General features: G+C 52.4%; 1 protein-coding gene across 3 annotated transcripts; it reads left to right on the top strand.

Moving 5' to 3' along the window:
- The first annotated feature begins 1,613 nt into the window (after window positions 1–1,613).
- Window positions 1,614–8,583, top strand: LOC125644576 (tubulin alpha-1D chain). Of its 3 annotated transcripts, none has more exons than XM_048868723.2 (5): window positions 1,614–1,717; window positions 2,697–2,919; window positions 3,338–3,486; window positions 6,927–7,013; window positions 7,501–8,583. In XM_048868723.2, the coding sequence occupies exons 1-5, from the start codon at window positions 1,715–1,717 to the stop codon at window positions 8,482–8,484; spliced, it is 1,446 nt and encodes a 481-aa protein (XP_048724680.2). In that variant the 5' UTR covers window positions 1,614–1,714; the 3' UTR covers window positions 8,485–8,583. The 3 variants fall into 3 exon arrangements, with proteins under 3 accessions (XP_048724680.2, XP_048724682.2, XP_048724683.1); XM_048868726.1 differs by lacking the exon at window positions 1,614–1,717 and adding an exon at window positions 2,544–2,561; XM_048868725.2 differs by lacking the exon at window positions 6,927–7,013.
- The last annotated feature ends 12,924 nt before the right edge of the window (window positions 8,584–21,507 follow it).

Here is a 21,507-nt window from a genome sequence, read left to right as displayed (position 1 = left end):
AGTCGGATCTAGCTCCAGTGCTGAGAACTGGGAGAGACGCTGGCCACGTGACAAAGTCCTTTCCACCCGGTGGCTGTGCGGCGGCCACCATGTGAGATGAGTTTGGAGGGTGTCTCGGTCTTGTTCCTAGCGGGCAGCTGCCCCCTTAGTGAGTCCCAGAGAGGCCGAGTTGTGAATGGGCCCCAGAGATAGGCCGACCTCGCTCCTAGGGCCAGGGCTCGGGAACAGCCAGAGCCTGGGGTGTGCCACACCAGCGCCCTGCTGAAGATGCTGCAATTCTCCAGAATCTCATCCAGCCTCTAGCTCAGGGGTTGGCAAACTACGGCCCGGGGACCGCATCTGGCTCTTCAGACATTTTAATCTGGCCCTCAAGTTCCCACCAGGGAGCAAGGTCCAGGGCTTGTGCCCCTCCATGGCTCCAGCAGGGGAGCAGGGTTTGGGGCTTACCCCGCTCCGTGCGTGCCATGGCTCTGCGCAGCTCCTGGAAGCAGCAGCATGTCCTAACTCCGGCTCCTACACATAGGGGCAGCCAGGGGGTTCTGCACGCTGCCCCCGCAGTTCCCATTGGCCAGGAACCGTGGCCAATAAGAGCTGCAGGAGCGATGCCTGCGGACAGGGCAGCGTGCAGAGCTGCTTGGCCATGTCGCCATGTAGGAGCCGGAGGGGGGACATGCCACTGCTTCTGGGAGCTGCATGAGGTAAGCGCCGCCTGGAGCCTGCACCCCTGACCCCCTGCCGTGCCCCAACCCCCTGCCCCAGCCCAGATCCCCCTCCCACCCTCTAACCCCTCGGTCCCAGCCCAGACTACCCTCCTGCACCCCAACCCCTAAACAGAACCTATAGAGATGGAAAAGAGGGAGGTGACAGAAGTCTATAAAATACTGACTGGTTGAGAAAAGGGAGAGAAGGAGGGTCTGTTCTCCCATCTCATAGAACAAGAAAAAGGGGACAATGGATGCAATTGAAAGGTGGGAAATTCAAAACTGATGAAACAAAAATATTTTTCATATTGTCTAATTAGCCGGTGGAACTCATTGCCACAGGAAGCCACTGAGGCCAATAATTTAACAAAATGGAAAAAGGGACTGGACATTTCTCTGGAAAACAGGACCCTCCGAGGTTGTTAGAACAGACTGTGGCAGGGCTCTGGTCCCTCTGGATGCAGGGCTTCAGCCAACCTCGAACTATTAGAGACCAGGATGAGACCTAATGTGTGGGTGTGGGTGAGGGGCAGATTATCCCACCTCTGCTGCTGCTTAGTTCTTACACCTTCCTCTGCAGCATCTGGGGCCGGGCACTGTCCCAGAGAGGAGACGGAGCTCGAAGGACCTGAGGCCTGATCCCTCTGGTGATGCCTGCGTTCCTGTGCCCCTGAGACCTGTGCTCTGCAGAGACATGCAGCTCGGCGCTGCGCTGGGGCCAGCATGAGACCCCCGGGCAGTGGCAGGGAGGAGCCAGGCCCAGTTACTGATTTGTTTGGTGTAACCAAGGCCCTATGAGGCCCTTGCTGTGTGTGGCAAGGAGCTGTAACCCAGAGACAGCTCAGCAAAGGGCAGCGTGATGAGCAGCGCCCAGCACAGCCACCCCATCGCAGCTGTTACTAACAACAAACCCTCCCTCCCGGTTACTATAAAAGGTGCAGCTTGGAGCCCCCCCCCGTTCCCAGCCTTCGTCCTCCGAGCCCTTTGCTGTCGGATCGAAGAACCTCTGCAGCATGGTGAGTCCCGCCTGGGACTGGGGCTGCCCGTCCCCCCAGCGCGAGTGGGGGGCAGTCCCAGGCTAGGGAGGAGCAGGGTCTCCTGAGCTCCCTGGTTCCTGTGGTGCCCTGGGAGGGTTTAGACGTAAGAGAGCTGTACGGGGGGATTGGTCCCTGCTCCTAAAGGTGATCCATGTGGGCAGAAGCACGCGGAGCAGCCCCAGAGCAGAGCAGACTCCAGAGCTCAGAGGCGTCACAGGAGTGGGACGGTGCTTGGCGGGCGTTTGTCCAGCAGCTGTTGCTGGCTGGGAGGGGGAAGGGGGTGCAGACAGCACAAATTCAGGAGTGGGCAAAGGAGACAGAACAAGCTGGGGCCGCGCAGTGGGAGGGGGGCAGGTGAAGGCTGGAAGGAGGCTGAGACGGAGGCGAGTGGGGCTGTGTGGAGGGTAGGCAGCCTGACTCTGGCTGGGGAAGGAGAGGGGCAGCCAGGGAAGGGAGGTGAGCTGGGAGAGAGGGGCCAGAGAGATGGAGGGAGGCCAGAGAGGAGGAGGGGAGAGGTGACGGGGGCTGGATCTGTGCAGATGATGGGAAGGGGCGATTGTAGGGGAATGCAGCGGGAGAGGCCAGATGTGGGGCGAACGTGAGGAAGCAAAGCCCTGAGCCGGGCCGAGAGGCAGGACAGCAGTGCTCGGCAGGGAAGCAGAGGGATGGAGAGGAAAGATAACTCCGGGCTGCAGCTAGCAACTTGGAGGAAGCAGCACCAGAACCGGGGAGAGGCCAGTGAACAAATCTGGTTTTCTGATGCACAAGCAGCTGGCCAATTTCTCCCTGCCCCCCCGAGCCCAGTTTGAGGTGGGCGGGGATGGTAGGTGGCTCTCCCTGGTCTCGGGATCCCTCACGCCCAGAGACTGTCTGCAGCGGGTCCTGTCCTTGCACGACATGCCCCACAGACAGCGGCTGGGCCCCTGTCCCACGACGGTTCCTTGTTCTTCGCCCCCAGCGCGAGTGCATTTCCGTCCACGTCGGCCAGGCCGGCGTGCAGATCGGCAATGCCTGCTGGGAGCTGTACTGTCTGGAGCATGGCATCCAGCCGGACGGGCAGATGCCCAGCGACAAGACCATTGGGGGAGGGGACGACTCCTTCAACACCTTCTTCAGCGAGACGGGCGCCGGGAAGCACGTCCCCAGAGCCGTCTTTGTGGACCTGGAACCCACAGTGATTGGTGAGTGCTGAGCGCCGGGGGGAGGGATGGGGCTGGGGACCTAGTGATCCCTGTGTGAGCACGGCCTGCCTCGGCGTTTGCACGCACCAGTCACAATAAACTGAGCCACCCAGCCCCACTGGTCTGGTGTGAAAGGCTCTGCATCCCGGCTCTGACTCTTTGGGCCACCCTCTGGAATCAGATAGCACAGAGCAGGTTTATGAGCCCTCTGTGGGGCCGGCAGGGGCAACAAACATCTAGGGCGGGAACGTCAGGGTCCATGGGCTGGTCAGTGTCACAGGAACAGCTGCTGGGAACAAAGCTACGTGAGCCCTTCATCTCTCACTCGCTAATCCATGCAGCCCTGCTCAGGTGTGCATGGGCACCAAGGTTCCTCCAGGTGGGGCGGGCGCTAACCGGGCTGTGCTGTGAATTCCAGACGAGGTTCGGACCGGCACTTACCGCCAGCTCTTCCATCCAGAGCAGCTCATCACCGGCAAGGAAGATGCTGCCAATAACTATGCCCGCGGGCACTACACCATTGGGAAGGAGATCATCGACCTGGTGCTGGACAGGATCCGGAAGCTGGTAAAGACGCTAGGGCAGGCAGGGTTCTGGGAAGCTCTCGGATTCCAGGTGGAGATAATGCTGAGTGGTGGTTGGATGGTGAGGGAGCATGTCACGGAGTCCCTGGGCGATGCTCTGGAACTGCTCCCCATGAAGCCAGTCAGGACTCTGGGGCAGTTGCCTTTCTGTGAGCAGCCTGTCTTCAGGACACACAGCTCACACAGCTTCCACCTTCCTGGGTCTGACCTCGGAGCATTCAGCATCCTCTGCCCCTCCGTGCGCTTCCCCCAGCGAGTCCGCTCAGGCGGGGCTCCTGGGGAAGCCAGAGGGTCCTGCACCCCAACTTCGCAGTCAGACGTGACTCTCAGCCAGCCAGTAAAACAGAAGGTTTATTAGACGACAGGAACATGGTCTAAAACAGAGCTTGCAGGTGCAGAGAACGGGACCCCTGAGCTGGGTCCATTTTGGGGGGCAGTGAGCCAGACAACCACGTCTGCACTTCACTCCATGTCCCAGTCAGCCCCAAACTGAAAACCCCCTCCAGCCCCTCCTCCTCTGGGCTTTGTTCCTTTCCCGGGCCAGGTGGTCACTGTGACGAAGTGGGACTGTTCTTAATGTTTCCTCTGAATAGTGTGGGGGTGCCTCAGTTTCCCCTAGGCAGTTCTTAAGTATCTAGGGGGTGGAGTAAGGGTGTATGATCATTGCAGAGCCCTAGAGGGCATGGAGGAGTCTGGACACAGAGAATGGCCAACGCCCTGTTTCCTGGCAACTGATGGCCTGGGCCCTTCCCCCCCTGCAAGGTGAGAGCTGAAGGGTTGGAGAACAAAGGAATCAGGTGACCACCTGGCCCGGGAAAGGAACAAAGCCCAGAGGAGGAGGGGCTGGAGGGGGTTTTCAGTTTGGGGCTGGCTGGGACATGGAGTGAAGTGCAGACGTGGTTGTCTGGCTCACTGCCCCCCAAAATGGACCCAGCTGAGGGGTCCCGTTCTCTGCACCTGCAAGCTCTGTTTTAGACCATGTTCCTGTCGTCTAATAAACCTTCTGTTTTACTGGCTGGCTGAGAGTCACGTCTGACTGCGAAGTTGGGGTGCAGGACCCTCTGGCTTCCCCAGGAGCCCCGCCTGGGCGGACTCGCTGGGGGGAAGCGCACGGAGGGGCAGAGGATGCTGAATGCTCCGAGGTCAGACCCAGGAAGGGGGAAGCCGGGTGAGCTGTGTGTCCTGAAGACAGGCTGCTCACAGAAAGGCGACTGCCCCAGAGTCCTGACTGGCTTCATGGGGAGCAGTTCCAGAGCATCACCGGGGACTCCGTGACAGTCACCTGATCCCTTTGTTCTCCAACCCTTCAGCTCTCACCTTGCAGGGGGGGAAGGGCCCAGGCCATCAGTTGCCAGGAAACAGGGTGTTGGCCATTCTCTGCATCCAGACTCCTGCACACACATGCCCTCTAGGGCTCTGCAATGATCATACACCCTTACTCCACCCCCTAGATACTTAAGAACTGCCTAGGGGAAACTGAGGCACCCCCACACTATTCAGAGGAAACATTAAGAACAGTCCCACTTCGTCACAGAGCAAAATCAGCTTCTGCTGCCCACACATTCGCTGGGCATCACCAGCTTCCTCCGTCAGCCTGGGGCAAGAGCAGTGGTGGCCAACATGCAGCTGGACTGCGGAGTCTGCAGGGCCCAGCATGCAGGGATCCACTGAAAGGTGAATGGCCTCTCTGCTTGGATCTAGCTGGAAGGCTGCAAGGCTGAGACCTGCAACTGCCTGCCCAGGCCACACCTCAGTCTGGAATACGAGGATGGCTAGAATCCACACCATTGTACGGCAGCTAGGCGCAGCCCTCAGGGTCACAGTGACCTGCTAATAGAAAAGGAGGACTTGTTGCACCTTAGAGACTAACCAATTTATTTGAGCATAAGCTTTCGTGAGCTACAGCTCACTTCATCGGATGCATACTGTGGAAAGTACAGAAGATCTTTTTATACACACAAACCATGAAAAAATGGGTGTTTACCACTGCAAAAGGTTTTCTCTCCCCCCACCCCACTCTCCTGCTGGTAATAGCTTATCTAAGGTGATCACTCTCCTTACAATGTGTATGATAATCAAGGTGAGCCATTTCCAGCACAAATCCAGGGTTTACATCTGGGGGGGCGGGGTAGGAAAAAACAAGGGGAAATAGGTTACCTTGCATAATGACTTAGCCACTCCCAGTCTCTATTCAAGCCTAAGTTAATTGTATCCAATTTGCAAATGAATTCCAATTCAGCAGTTTCTCGCTGGAGTCTGGATTTGAAGTTTTTCTGTTGTAATATCGCAACTTTCATGTCTGTAATCGCGTGACCAGAGAGATTGAAGTATTCTCCGACTGGTTTATGAATGTTATAATTCTTGACATCTGATTTGTGTCCATTTATTCTTTTACGTAGAGACTGTCCAGTTTGACCAATGTACATGGCAGAGGGGCATTGCTGGCACATGATGGCATATATCACATTGGTAGATGTGCAGGTGAACGAGCCTCTGATAGTGTGGCTGATGTTATTAGGCCCTGTGATGGTGTCCCCTGAATAGATATGTGGGCACAGTTGGCAACGGGCTTTGTTGCAAGGATAGGTTCCTGGGCTAGTGGTTCTGCTGTGTGGTATGTGGTTGTTGGTAAGTATTTGCTTCAGGTTGGGGGGCTGTCTGTAGGCAAGGACTGGCCTGTCTCCCAAGATTTGTGAGAGTGTTGGGTCATCCTTCAGGATTGGTTGTAGATCCTTGATAATGTGTTGGAGGGGTTTTAGTTGGGGGCTGAAGGTGACGGCTAGTGGTGTTCTGTTATTTTCTTTGTTAGGCCTGTCCTGTAGTAGGTAACTTCTGGGAATTCTTCTGGCTCTATCAATCTGTTTCTTCACTTCCGCAGGTGGGTATTGTAGTTGTAAGAATGCTTGATAGAGATCTTGTAGGTGTTTGTCTCTTTCTGAGGGGTTGGAGCAAATGCGGTTGTATCGCAGAGCTTGGCTGTAGACGATGGATCGTGTGGTGTGGTCAGGGTGAAAGCTGGAGGCATGCAGGTAGGAATAGCGGTCAGTAGGTTTCCGGTATAGGGTGGTGTTTATGTGACCTGCTTATGCAGCCTTCATCTGGGTTCTGTCCATGCCCTCAGGGTGCAGGGGAACTCGGTGCCCAAGTGTGTGCCGTGAATTCAAGCTGTCTCGGGCACTGGCTGGAGCTGTCTCACCCCTTCCCAGGGAGCTAGAACAGGTCCCTTCACGCCCGGGGCAGCGGACCCCAAACTGCTCTCAGGGAAGAGGCAGAGAAGTGCACCTCCAGGACAGGCTCTGGCCTGGGAGGCCCAGGATGGCAGAGCCTGGGACGGGGGACGATGAGAGGGGATGGGTTCTCCATCCACACAGGGAAAGGAGCCGGTGGACAGGCTCTGTGCCTCCAGCCTCTTCTTGCTTTCAGTGGTGCTGGTGTGACTGCGCATCCAATGCTGAAGCCATGCTGGTGCCACCAGAGCTCACACCAGCATGCTCCTCGGTGAGCCGGGAGGTGAGTGGTTATGGCAGAGAGAAGCCCCGGGCCCGGCATGGTGAGAAGGAGACTAAAGCGAGGATTAGTAATAGGGCTCTGGGAGCAGAAGGTGAGTTGGGTGTGTGTGTAGGGGGCTTTCAGGAGTCAGGATAAAGACAGGCAAGGGGTGAAAGACAGAGAGTGGGTGACAGCGAATCAGTACGGGGGTCCTGGAAGCTGACACATTTTCCATAAATCTCTTTCTGCTGGAACACTTCCACCTTCCCCCACGGGCTCCTGAGCACTGAAAGTCCTCCGGAGCCCTCCTGTCATCTCACAGCACAGCTGTGAAATCCTGGGGCCCTACTGCACAAGGGATGGGACGACTGAGCCCCTGGCAGGGTGCTGAGTGATACAGGCTGCTCTGCTACACGGCCTGGGAGAGCCGAGCTGGGACACACATCTCACTCCCGGCTGCCTGCCCCTTTCCCAGGCTGAGCCCTCTCTCTTTCCTGGATCCCCGCAGGCCGACCAGTGCACGGGGCTCCAGGGCTTCCTCATCTTCCACAGCTTCGGGGGCGGCACCGGCTCCGGATTCACTTCCCTGCTGATGGAGCGTCTCTCCGTTGACTATGGCAAGAAGTCCAAGCTGGAGTTCTCCATCTACCCAGCGCCTCAGATCTCCACCGCGGTGGTGGAGCCCTACAACTCCATCCTGACGACCCACACCACCCTGGAGCACTCGGACTGCGCCTTCATGGTCGACAACGAGGCCATCTATGACATCTGCCGCAGGAACCTGGACATCGAGCGCCCCACCTACACCAACCTCAACCGGCTAATAGGTCAGATTGTGTCCTCCATCACCGCCTCCCTCCGATTCGATGGTGCCCTCAATGTGGATCTGACAGAGTTCCAGACCAACCTGGTGCCCTACCCCCGCATTCACTTCCCGCTGGCCACCTACGCCCCCGTCATCTCTGCAGAGAAGGCCTACCATGAGCAGCTCTCTGTGGCTGAGATCACAAACGCTTGCTTTGAGCCAGCCAACCAGATGGTGAAGTGTGACCCCCGCCACGGGAAATACATGGCCTGCTGCCTCTTGTACCGCGGGGACGTGGTGCCCAAAGATGTCAACGCTGCCATTGCCACCATCAAAACCAAGCGCAGCATCCAGTTCGTAGACTGGTGCCCAACTGGCTTCAAGGTTGGCATCAACTACCAGCCCCCGACGGTGGTTCCCGGCGGCGACCTGGCCAAGGTGCAGCGGGCCGTGTGCATGCTGAGCAACACCACGGCCATTGCCGAGGCCTGGGCTCGGCTGGACCACAAGTTTGACCTGATGTATGCCAAGCGGGCCTTCGTGCACTGGTACGTGGGAGAGGGCATGGAGGAGGGGGAGTTCTCAGAGGCCCGGGAGGACATGGCTGCCCTGGAGAAGGATTACGAGGAGGTGGGGACAGACAGTGTGGATGGAGAAGAAGAGGAAGAGGAAGGTGATGAATACTAGAGGGTAAATGTCCTGTTTGGATGGCTGGGAATCAACCTGATGTCTTCCTCACTGATGCACTTGGGACGATTGTCCACCTTAAATAAAACAGTTCCTCCAGTCACGTTGTAGGGCTTTAGTTTGCTGCATCCATTTACCTGTTCCCAGTCTGAGCTATGCCCCTTCATCCCACGCCTGGTGCAGCCACAGGAAGGAAGTGGACGCAACCCCCGTTGTCTGCCAGGCTGAACTCTACAATCTGCCAGCTGCCGAGCGCACTTCACTGGCTCGAGACAGAGCCGCTGTGCCATTGTCCCATCCCCTGGCACCGCTCTGGGCGAGGGGCTCCCGGTGAGGCGCACAGACCCTAACCCTAGACAATGCCGACTGGGTCATGAGTGACAGGGAGAATCAGATGGAGGGGAAGAGGGGAACCGGTGGGCTGTGTAGATCCCTGGGGTCGGGATGCTGGGGCCAGCACATGGGCCCCACGGATCATGGGCCCAATCCAACACTATATATTGGCTGGGGACACGGAACCCTCCTCCATGGTGCTGCTAAGAAATAACCCTCCCTGGTCTCTTCATTGCTCTCCCAGGTCTTCTCGTCCATCTCTGCTGGTTAGCTTTTCCCTTTGCCTCCCATGTCACCTCCGATACCTTTCACACGGGACCTCGTACAACACAGATACTGGCGATGAGAGGACTGACTGTATCCATCCATTTCCATGTTCCAGTACCCTGGCACCTTGGAACCCGGTTCACTCCTTCAATGTGGGGTTAAGAATACAGGGGGAGGGGAGAGGTCTTCCCCTGACCTTAGACCCATAGGCCATCCACTGGTCACCCGTCTGGCAATAATAATTCCTTCCATGAGGCAGTCAGATTGGGTGGGAGAGGCTGTCTGAGCTCCCCTATCTCCTGGACAGCCGTTAGCGATGACATTGTCAGCCGGGAGGGAGGGAGAGCGCTGCAGGGGCCGATCCTGAGAGCTCGGACCCCCACAGGACCGATGGCTGCTTGCTAGCATCCTTTCCTGTTTCTCTTTTCCTTTAACCTAAGTGCTCTCCACCCCTTCTCTGCTCTGTCCCCTGGGCTGACTCGCTTTGTGTCACCCCGTCCAAGGGAGACTGTCCCAAAATGCCCCCTGGCTCCTAGCAACTGTGCTCTTGGGAGGAACGGCTGCTGGAATCTAAACAGCTTTGAAACCACTCATGGAGAGGTTACAAAGAGGAACAGCCCGTTCTAGGGGGGTAGCCATGTCGGTCCCAGGACGTTAGCGAGACAAGGTGGGGGAGGGAATAGCTTTTATTGGACCCACGGCTGTAGGTGAGAGAGAGCAGCTTTCACAGATCTCTTCAGCAGGCCTGAGGCAGAGCTCTGTCCCTCTCACCTACAGAAACGGGTCCAATAGAAGCGATTCCCTCCCCCGCTCATTCTAGGAGCCTCACACAAGGGACGTCAGCCTCCCCACGCCCTATCAGCGCCGTGTGTGCTGGGTGTCTGGCAGTGCCCATCCGAGCTCACCTGGGACTCCAGTAGGCAGCGCCAGCGCCCTCGGAACAGCACCTTGTCCGTGCCGGGGGGACTCTGGGAGCGTCCTGGAGCGGTGCGTGTTGGCACTCACCAACCCAGCCCAGCAGTGGCTGACCTCGCGGCTCCACCCCAAGGAGACAGGTGCGCTAGAAACACAGGACAGATGATCTAGGCTCAGAACAATAATTTCCAGCTCCACAAACCGACCAACACAGAACCTATTAGTTCATACAACAACCTGGGTTTGGGTGCTGTGAATTTCAGCAGGGCATTCGAGCATGTTCAGTGTCTCTGGGGGCTCAGGACTAGGTGTCCTGTGTGACCCGATGGAGCACGTCTATGTCAGGGGTTCTGCACAAGTCGGGCAATGTCTGGATAATAAATAAAAACAGTAACACACGTCAGCAGCGAAAGGGTTAATAGCGAGGGTGACGCCCACAAGGAACTGAAAGGCATGTCCTGAAAGGAGGATCCTCTCTAGGGATGTAGAAAAATTGGAGATGGGACAAAAAAGAGCCCCAGAAATGACTGAGGGCCAGCGCTAACGGCTTGCCACGAGAGACTTACAGAGATCCATCTGTTTAGCTTTTCGAGATGAAGCTCGAGATGTGACTTGCCTGGAGTGTGTCAGGACCTTCAGGGAGAACACAGTGGGTGCTAACGGGCTCTTTAGTCTAGTGGAGCCAGGCAGAACCAGAGCCAAGGGCTGGAAGCTGAAGCCAGACTAATTCTAATGAGAAACGAGGCACAAATTAACAGTGCGGGTGATTAGCCACGGGCACTGCCAACTGGCTGGCTTCCCATCCGGCCTGGTGCCTTCCTGGATGATGCTTTTGCCGGACAAGTCCCTGGGCTCCAGGCAGGGAATGGCCTGGGCTAGAGAGGGGGTCAGATTTTGTGAACTAAAGGTCCCTCCTGGCCTTCACCTCGATGACTGTACGAGTGGCACATCAAGAGTTTGTAACCTCCCAGTGCACTGCCCTGACATCACAATCAGCCTGAGCTTTCCATTGGCTGCAGCAGCTGCCAGTCAGCAGGGGAGGAATGTGATGGGCTGCTGGTGAGCTCCTGCCCTGCACCCCTGTGTACCACCGAGACCACCTGCAGTGCAGATCTCTCCTGATGCAGTAAGGTAGGGCCTGGGCTTTATCAGAGGGGTGGGGAGCCCAGCAAGCACTGAAATACCCTGGAGAGGGACGAGCTGGGTGGAGACCTGAGGGACGGGGGATGGTGAAGGGGAGAGGTGGTGACTGGAGAGCGCCTGACGCAATTGGTGCAGAGCAGAGAGTGGAAAGGGGATGTAGGAAAAAGCATGAGGGTCAGACAAGGGCTGGTCTCCTGGGCATGGGCCTAATACCCACGGCCTAGGAGCCTGGCCCCACGCTCTGCCCTGGGAAGGGCCATAAACCTCAGCCAACGGTGAGCGCAACACCCTCCCGACCCCAGCAGGTCTCCCCTGCCAGGACAGGGATGGGTCTGGCTTGTGGGCTAAAGCTCTCTTTGCATGTCTGAGAACCACAGCGAGGGAAGCTGCTCAGATCTCACCCAGAGTATCAACAAAACATCTGTGGCCAATTGGCTTAAAGATAGGAAGAAGTTTATACAATATATCAGAAAAATACTAGTGTTAGCAATGGTATGGGCCCATTTCGAGACAGAGCAGTAAAAATGTCAATAATGATGTAGAAAAGGCAGAAGTGTTCAATAAATATTTCCGGTCTGTATCTCAAACCAAGCTGAATGATGTCTCCACATTATACACGACGATCACTTACTTGCTTTTTCATCGGTAACAAAGGAAGATGTTAAACAGCACCTGCTGAAGCTAACCATTTTAAAATCAGATAACTTGCACCCTAGAGTTTTAAAAGAGCTGGCCAAGGAGCTCTCCAAATCAATGGTATTCATTTTTTGTAAGTCTTGGAAAATTGGAGAAGTTTCAGAGGACTGAAAGAAAGCTAAAGTTGTGTAATTATTTTAAAAGGGTAAACAGGATAACCCAGGTCACTATACGTCAGTGAGTCTGACATCACTCCCAGGAAAAATTATTGAACAGCTGATATGAGACTATCAATATGACCATGTAATTAATACCAGTCAATATAGTTTCCTAGAAAGCAGGTCTTGTTAGACAAACTTGAGATCATTCTTTGACAAGGTTACAAGTGGGTCTGAAAAAGGGATTGGTGTTGACCTACTATACATGGATTTTTGTGAGGCACTTGACTCATTACTGCACAATATTCTGATTAAACTACATGCACTGTATAAAATCAGTGCAACACATATTAAAAGGAGTAAAAACTGGCCAACTGATAGATCTCAAAATATAACTGTTAATGGGGAATAACCAACAAGTGGGGGTGTTTCTAGTGGAATCCCCGGGGACTGGTTTTTGGCCCAACACTATCTAATATTTTTATTAATGATTTGGAAGAAAACCAATCATTGCTCAGAGAGTTTCCAGATGACGTAAGGCTTGGGGTGAGGCGGTAAATAGTGACAAGGACCAAACCCCTACATGGAGCAATCTGGATTGGTTGGACAGCTGGGCATAATCAACAGCACGGGTTAATATGGCCAATCACAACGTCACACATCTAGGGACAAAGACTGCAGGTCATACGTACGGAATGGCGAATTACAGTCTGGAAGGAAGTGACACTGATTTGGAGATGATTGTAGATACCAACTGCCTGGGAGTCAGGGGCACAGGTTGTTCTTGTCCATCCTCCTGGTTGAGGGCAAGGGCCAGGCAGGAGCCCAAGTGTGCTGGAGACGAACTCATGGCTGTGCAGATGGTGTCCATGGGAGGTCATAAATATAAAGGGAAGGGTAAACACCTTTAAATTCCTCCTGGCCAGAGGAAAAACCCTTTCACCTGTAAAGGGTTAAGAAGCTAGGATAACCTCGCTGGCACCTGACCAAAATGACCAATGAGGAGACAAGATACTTTCAAAGCTGGGGGGAAGAAACAAAGGTTCTCTCTGTCTGTGTGATGCTTTTGCCGGGACCAGAGCAGGAATGCAGGTCAGAACTCCTGTGAAGAGTCAGTAAGTAATCTAGTTAGAGATGCGTTAGATTCTGTTTTGTTTAAATGGCTGATAAAATAAGCTGTGCTGGATGGAATGTAGATTCCTGTTTTTGTGTCTTTTTGTAACTTAAGGTTTTGCCTAGAGGGATTCTCTAGGTTTTGAATCTGATTACCCTGTAAGGTATTTACCATCCTGATTTTACAGAGGTGATTCTTTTACTTTTTCTTTAATTAAAATTCTCTTTTAAGAACCTGATTGCTTTTTCATTGTTCTTAAGATCCAAGGGTTTGGGTCTGTGTTCACCTATGCATATTGGTGAGGATTTTTATCAAGCCTTCCCCAGGAAAGGGGGTGTAGTGCTTGGGGGGATATTTTGGGGGGAAAGACGTTTCCAAGTGGGCACTTCCCCTGTTCTTTGTGTAACACTTTGGTGGTGGCAGCGTTTAACCTAAGCTGGTAAGAATAAGCTTAGGGGGTCTTTCATGCAGGTCCCCACATCTGTACCCTAGAGTTCAGAGTGGGGAAGGAACCTTGACAGGAGGGCTTTGGCTTCCGTGACCATGGGATGCTGTTCCAGGCAGGAGGTCAGTGGGAGGAGATGGAGGACACAGACTCAGAAACCTAGCGAGGAGTGCTCTAAGCTAGGTTCAAGGGGAAGGTGACAAAAGCACACAGGTAAGCATAAAAAAGGCAGCCTTATCAGAGGGCTGCTGACAGAAGAATTCTTTGTCTCCTTAAATGAAGGATAAAGATGGAGTCGCTTTCTGTTCCTTATATTCCCAAAGGTTCTGACCCTGGTTTACATCCCAGGCCTGTTTGGGATTCAGTCTCCTGTGTCTCTTTGTGGTGCAGGAGCTGTGTTAACAATTCTTTGTCTCTCGAGTTCAGGATCAGGATAACCCCGGCTACGTTAGCTCGATGGCTTTGTTTACTGCTAATATGTAAATTGAGGTAAACCCACATTCCTCTATCTAGGACAGCCCTGTTTATCACCTTTACCTAGGGTGGTCTGTCTTGTCTTAAACATGGTCAAGTAACATCAAACAGAGGGAATCCCTAACTTCACATGGAACATTAACTCTTGCCTTTTACACTGATACTAACAACCGGCACGTTATTAGCTTTCATGTGATCGCTCACGAGGCATATTTGGTACAGATATTATTCCAGTAATGTTTTACGGTGTGAATCAGGGTTTACCGAGGGTCACCGATGGGGATTCCACAACCTCCCTTGGGAGCCTATTCTAGAATTTAATGACGCAGAGAGAAAGTTTTCCCTAGGTTATGTCTACGCTATGGACCTGACTGCAGCACAGTGTACCAGACTGTAAAGTCTGCTGTGAAGCCGCTCTTTGCCAGCAGGAGAGGGCGCTCCTGTCAGCACAATTAAACCACCCCCAACGAGCGTCGGTAGCTGTGTCGCTGGAAGAGCCTCTCCTGCCAACATAGCGTTGTCCACACGGCGCTTCTGTCGGTGACACTTATGTCTGTCAGACATGTTTTTTTCACACCCCTGACCAACGAAAGTGTTAGAAACAAAACTGGTAGTGTAGCCAACGCCCCAATCTCTAACCTGAATCTCCCTGGCTGCAGAGTGACCCCTTGGCCTACTGTCTGTAGACATGGAGAGCTATTGATCCCAGTCCTGTTTTCCTCTGGACTCTCTCCAATTTATCTGCATCTTTCCTAAAGTGTGGCGCCCAGAACGGGACACAGGAGTCCAGCTGAGGCCTCGCCAGTGCTGAGCAGAGCGGGACAGTGACCTCCCATGTCTTCCATACGACGCTCCTGTTAAGACATTCAGAATGAGAATAGCCTTTTTCTCAACTGCATGACATTGTTGACTCGTATTCAGTATTCAACCCCCAGGTCCTTTTCAGCAGCACTGTCACCGAGACAGTTAGTTCCCCTACTCCCTAGGAGAGTTTTCCTCCCTACGCGTGGTACTTTGCTCTTGTCTCTATTGAATTCGTCTTGTTGATTTCAGACCAGTTCTCCAATGTCAAGGTCGCTTTGGATTCTAATCCTGCCTCCAAAGTGCTTGTGACCTCTCCCAGCTTGGTGTCATCTGCACATTTCATAAGCATCCTCTCCACTCCATTATCCACGTCATGACTGAAAATATTGAATAGTGCCAGACCCAGGACTGATCCCTGCAGAACCCCACCAGATACACACTCCCAGTTTGACAATGAACCCTGGATAACTACTCTTAGGGTATGGCCTTTCAGCCAGCTGTGCACCCACCGGATAGTAATTTCATCTAGACCACATTGCCCTAGTTTGTTTAGAAGAATGTCACATGGGACTGTGCCAAAAGCCTTACTGACATCCAGATATATCCCGTCCACTGCTTCCCCCAGCCACTGGGCCAGTGACCCTGTCACAGGAGGAAGTTTGGTTGGTTTGCCATGATTTTCTTGACAAATCCATGTTGGTTTTTACTTAGAACCCTATTATTCTCCAGGTTCTTTCAAACTGATTGTTCAATAATTTGTTCCAGCATCAAAGCTTATGCTCAAATAAATTTGTTCGTCTCTAAGGTGCCACAAGTACTCCCTTTCTTTCTGCGGATACAGACTAACTCGGTTGCTACTCTGAAACCAGGTATCAAAGTTAGGCTGACTGGTTTATAATTCCCTGGGTCCTCTTTGCTCTCCTTTTTAAAGAAACGGGCTATGTCTGCTCTTCTCCAGTCCTCTGGGACTGCACCTGTCCTCCCCAAGTGCCCGAAGATTGTTGCTAACAGCTCCAAGATTGCTTCAACTAGAGCCTTAAGTAGCCTGGGATGAATTTCATCAGGCCCTGCCAACCTGAATACATGTAACTCCTCTAAATAGACTTTAACCTGTTCGTCCCCTATTTCGGCTTGTTCCTTCTCCACTGTTGTTAGTGGTAAGTGTGTTGAGTGTTTGGTCACTGTAACCTTTTAGTGAAGACTGAAGCAAAACAGGCCTTAGGCCCTCAGCCTTTTTGATGTGATTTTCTTTCCTTCTCCGCTAAGTAGAGGACCAACACCTTCCAAGATCTTTCTCTTGCTCCTAATGTATTTAAAGAACCTCTTCTTATTGCCTTTTATGTCTCTTGCTAGGTGTAACTCATTTTGTGCCTTGGCCTTTCTGATTTGTCCCTACCAGCTTGTACTATTCCTGTGTACTCCTCCTTAGCAATTTGGCCATCTTTCCACTTTCTGTAGTATTCCTTTTTGAGTTTCAGGTCATTAAAGAGCTCCTGATGGAGCCATAGTGCTCTCTTATTATTCTTCCTATCTTTGTTTTGTGTCGGGGTGTGAGGAAGTGGGAATGTTCTTAATGTTTTCTCTGAATACTGTGTGGGGGCCTCAGTTTCCCCAGTGTAGTTCTTAAGTATCCAGGTGGTGAGATAAGGGGGCGTGATTGTGGCAGAGCCCTAGGGGCCCAGCGTGATGGTGTCTGCACAGAGAATGGCTGACACCCTGTCTCTGGCCACTGATGGCCTGGGCCCCCCCCGCAAGGTGCCAACTGAAGGGGTTGGAGAACAAAGAGATCAAGTGGCCTCCTGGCCTGGGAAAGGGACAAAGGCCAGAGGAGGGGCGGGAGACTTTCAGTTGGGAGCTGGCTGGGGAAATGGATGGGGCTCTGGCCTCCCTGCCTCCCAAGATGGACCTGACTGAGGGGTTCTGTTCTCTGTTTTAGACCATGTTCCTGTCGTCTAATAAATCTTCTGTTTTAGTGGCTGGCTGAGAGTCCTATCTGACTGTGGAGTTGGGGGGCAGGACCCACTGGCTTCCCCAGGACCCCGCCTGTGCGGACTTGCTGTGGGAAGCACGCGGTGGGGCAGGGGATGCTGAATGCTCCGAGGTCAGACCCAGGAAGGTGGGAGCTGTGGAGGCTTCTTGCTCTGAAGACAGTCTGCTCCCAGAGAGGAGGCTCCCTCAGAGTCCTGCCCGGCTTCATATGGAGCAGTTCCAGAGCATAGCCCGGGGACTCCGTGACACGGGGTAGTTTGCAGCTGTGCCTTTAGTACTGTCTCCTTGAGAAACTGCCAGCTCTCCTGAACTCCTTTTCCCCTTAGATTTTCTTCCTATGGGACCTCATCTCCCAGTTCTCTGAGTTGGTTAAAGTCCATCGTCCTTCTCTCACTCCTTTCCTCAGAATCATGAAATCTGTCATTTCTGTCACTGTCACCCAAACTGCCTCCACCTTCAGATTCACTACCAACTCCTCCCTGTTGGAAAGAATCAAGTGAAAAATGCTGTTCCCCCGGTTACCTCCTCCGCTTTCTAAAACAAAATGTTGTCTTCAGGGCATGCCAAATATTGACTGGACAGTTTGTGGTTTGCTATATTACTTTTGCAACAGAGTCTGTATAGTTCAAATCCCTCATTACTATCAGGTCTTGTGTTTTGGATATTTCTGTTATTTGTTCTAGAAATCTCTCCTCCACCTCTTCTTCCTGATTTGCTGGGCTATGGTGGACTCCTACCATGATGCCACCCCCATTTTCTCCCCTTTTATCTTTACCAAAGACTTTCAACTGCTCTGCCTCCCACCTCCGTCTGGCTCTCAGAACAAGTGCATATATTCTTGATGTAGAATGTAACTCCTCCTCCCTTTTCCTGTGCCTGTCCTCCCTGGACAAGCCGTACTCCTCAATACCAATATTTCAGTCATGAGATTTATCTCAGCAAGTCTCTGTGAATTCTTCCATCAACCTAGCTACCAGCTCTCGGGGAGGTGGATTTACTACAGTGATGGAGAACCCCTCCCACCACTCTGGGAAGTGTCCACACTAAGGCGCTAGAGCAGTGCAGCTCCAGCTACAGCCTCTGAAGTGTAGACAAAAAGAAAAGGAGACTTGTGGCACCTTAGAGACTAACCAATTTATTTGAGCATGAGCTTTCGTGAGCTACACGGATGCATACCATGGAAACTGCAGAAGACATTATATACACAGAGACCATGAAACAATACCTCCTCCCACCCCACTCTCCTGCTGGTAATAGCTTATCTAAAGTGACCACTCTCTTTACACTGTGTATGATAATCAAGGTGGGCCATTTCCAGCACAAATCCAGGTTTTCTCACCCTCCGCCCCGATACACACAAACTCACTCTCCTGCTGGTAATAGCTCATCCAAACTGACCACTCTCCTTACAATGTGTATGATAATCAAGGTGGGCCATTTCCAGCATAAATCCAAGTTTAACCAGAACGTCTGGGGAGGTGGGGGGTAGGAAAAAACAAGGGGAAACAGGCTACCTTGCATAATGACTTACCCACTCCCAGTCTCTATTTAAGCCTAAGTTAATAGTATCCAATTTGCAAATGAATTCCAATTCAGCAGTTTCTCGCTGGAGTCTGGATTTGAAGTTTTTTTGTTTTAAGATAGCGACCTTCATGTCTGTAATTGCGTGACCAGAGAGATTGAAGTGTTCTCCGACTGGTTTATGAATATTATAATTCTTGACATCTGATTTGTGTCCATTTATTCTTTTACGTAGAGACTGTCCAGTTTGACCAATGTAGATGGCAGAGGGGCATTGCTGGCACATGATGGCATATATCACATTGGTGGATGTGCAGGTGAACGAGCCTCTGATAGTGTGGCTGATGTTATTAGGCCCTGTGATGGTGTCCCCTGAATAGATATGTGGGCACAGTTGGCAACGGGCTTTGTTGCAAGGATAGGTTCCTGGGCTAGTGGTTCTGTTGTGTGGTATGTGGTTGTTGGTGAGTATTTGCTTCAGGTTGGGGGGCTGTCTGTAGGCAAGGACTGGCCTGTCTCCCAAGATTTGTGAGAGTGTTGGGTCATCCTTCAGGATAGGTTGTAGATCCTTAATAATGCGTTGGAGGGGTTTTAGTTGGGGGCTGAAGGTGACGGCTAGTGGTGTTCTGTTATTTTCTTTGTTAGGCCTGTCCTGTAGTAGGTGACTTCTGGGAACTCTTCTGGCGCTATCAATCTGTTTCTTCACTTCCGCAGGTGCCTATTGTAGTTGTAAGAATGCTTGATAGAGATCTTCTAGGTGTTTGTCTCTGTCTGAGGGGTTGGAGCAAATGCGGTTGTATCGCAGAGCTTGGCTGTAGACGATGGATCGTGTGGTGTGGTCAGGGTGGAAGCTGGAGGCATGCAGGTAGGAATAGAGGTCAGTAGGTTTCCGGTATAGGGTGGTGTTTATGTGACCATCGTTTATTAGCACTGTAGTGTCCAGGAAGTGGATCTCTTGTGTGGACTGGACCAGGCTGAGGTTGATGGTGGGATGGAAATTGTTGAAATCATGGTGGAATTCCTCAAGGGCTTCTTTTCCATGGGTCCAGATGATGAAGATGTCATCAATATAGCGCAAGTAGAGTAGGGGCTTTAGGGGACGAGAGCTGAGGAAGCGTTGTTCTAAATCAGCCATAAAAATGTTGGCAAACTGTGGGGCCATGCGGGTACCCATAGCAGTGCCGCTGATCTGAAGGTATACATTGTCCCCAAATGTACAGTAGTTATGGGTAAGGACAAAGTCACAAAGTTCAGCCACCAGGTTTGCCATGACACTATTGGGGATAGTGTTCTTGACGGCTTGTAGTCCATCTTTGTGTGGAATGTTGGTGTAGAGGGCTTCTGCATCCATAGTGGCCAGGATGGTGTTATCAGGAAGATCACCGATGGATTGTAGTTTCCTCAGGAAGTCAGTGGTGTCTCGAAGGTAGCTGGGAGCGCTGGTAGCGTAGGGCCTGAGGAGGGAGTCTACATAGCCAGACAATCCTGCTGTCAGGGTGCCAATGCCTGAGATGATGGGGTGCCCAGGATTTCCAGGTTTATGGATCTTAGGTAGTAGATAGAATATCCCAGGTTGGGGTTCCAGGGGTGTGTCTGTGTGGATTTGATCTTGTGCTTTTTCAGGAAGTTTCTTGAGCAAATGCTGTAGTTGCTTTTGGTAACTCTCAGTGGGATCATAGGGTAATGGCTTGTAGAAAGTGGTGTAGGAGAGCTGCCCACCTTGATTTTCATACACATTGTAAAGAGAGTGGTCACTTTGGATGGGCTATTACCAGCAGGAGAGTGAGTTTGTGTGTGTGTGCGGGGGCGGAGGGTGAGAAAACCTGGATTTCTGCTGGAAATGGCCCAATTTGATAATCATACACATTGTAAGGAGAGGTTTCAGAGTAACAGCCGTGTTAGTCTGTGTGACGAAGTGGGACTGTTCTTAATGTTTCCTCTGAATAGTGTGGGGGTGCCTCAGTTTCCCCTAGGCAGTTCTTAAGTATCTAGGGGGTGGGGTAAGGGTGTATGATCATTGCAGAGCCCTAGAGGGCAGGTGTGTGCAGGAGTCTGGACACAGAGAATGGCCAACTCCCTGTTTCCTGGCAACTGATGGCCTGGGCCCTTCCCCCCTGCAAGGTGAGAGCTAAAGGGTTGGAGAACAAAGGAATCAGGTGACCACCTGGCCCGGGAAAGGAACAAAGCCCAGAGGAGGAGGGGCTGGAGGGGGTTTTCAGTTTGGGGCTGGCTGGGACATGGAGTGAAGTGCAGACGTGGTTGTCTGGCTCACTGCCCCCCAGAATGGACCCAGCTGAGGGGTCCCGTTCTCTGCACCTGCAAGCTCTGTTTTAGACCATGTTCCTGTAGTCTAATAAACCTTCTGTTTTACTGGCTGGCTGAGAGTCACGTCTGACTGCAAAGTTGGGGTGCAGGACCCTCTGGCGTCCCTAGGACCCCGCCTGGGCGGACTCGCTGTGGGAAGCGCACGGAGGGGCAGAGGATGCTGAATGCTCCGAGGTCAGACCCAGGAAGGTGGAAGCTGTGTGAGCTGTGTGTCCTGCAGACAGGCTGCTCCCAGAAAGGCGACTGCCCCAGAGTCCTGACTGGCTTCATGGGGAGCAGTTCCAGAGCATCGCCCAGGGACTCCGTGACAGTCTGTATTCGCAAAAAGAAAAAGAGTACTTGTGGCACCTTAGAGACTAACCAATTTATTTGAGCATGAGCTTTCGACTAACCAATTTATTTGAGCATGAGCTTTCGTGAGCTCACGAAAGCTCATGCTCAAATAAATTGGTTAGTCTCTAAGGTGCCACAAGTACTCTTTTTCTTATTGTAAGGAGAGTGATCACTTTAGATAAGCTATTACCAGCAGGAGAGTGGGGTGGGAGGAGGTATTGTTTCATGGTCTCTGTGTATATAATGTCTTCTGCAGTTTCCACAGTATGCATCCGATGAAGTGAGCCGTAGCTCACGAAAGCTTATGCTCAAATAAATTGGTTAGTCTCTAAAGTGCCACAAGTCCTCCTTTTCTTTTTGCGAATACAGACTAACACGGCTGTTACTCTGAAACCTGAAGTGTAGACAGAGGCTTAATCCAGGCTACTTTGTTAATTAACCTGTTTTACTTTCCCTAGAATCCAGCTCAGGGCTGGAGTTGAAGGGGTGGGTGCCTTCACCCCAGTTAAAGTAATAAACTGGAATGTGCTGACTCCTTAATAAACTTAGTATCTTCTGCGACTGCC

The sequence above is a fragment of the Caretta caretta genome, chromosome 11, assembly GCF_965140235.1.
Source record: "Caretta caretta isolate rCarCar2 chromosome 11, rCarCar1.hap1, whole genome shotgun sequence".
NCBI classification, from domain to species: Eukaryota; Metazoa; Chordata; order Testudines; family Cheloniidae; genus Caretta; species Caretta caretta.
Note: the sequence above shows the minus strand (reverse complement) of the source record. Positions and strands in the feature narration are given on the sequence as shown.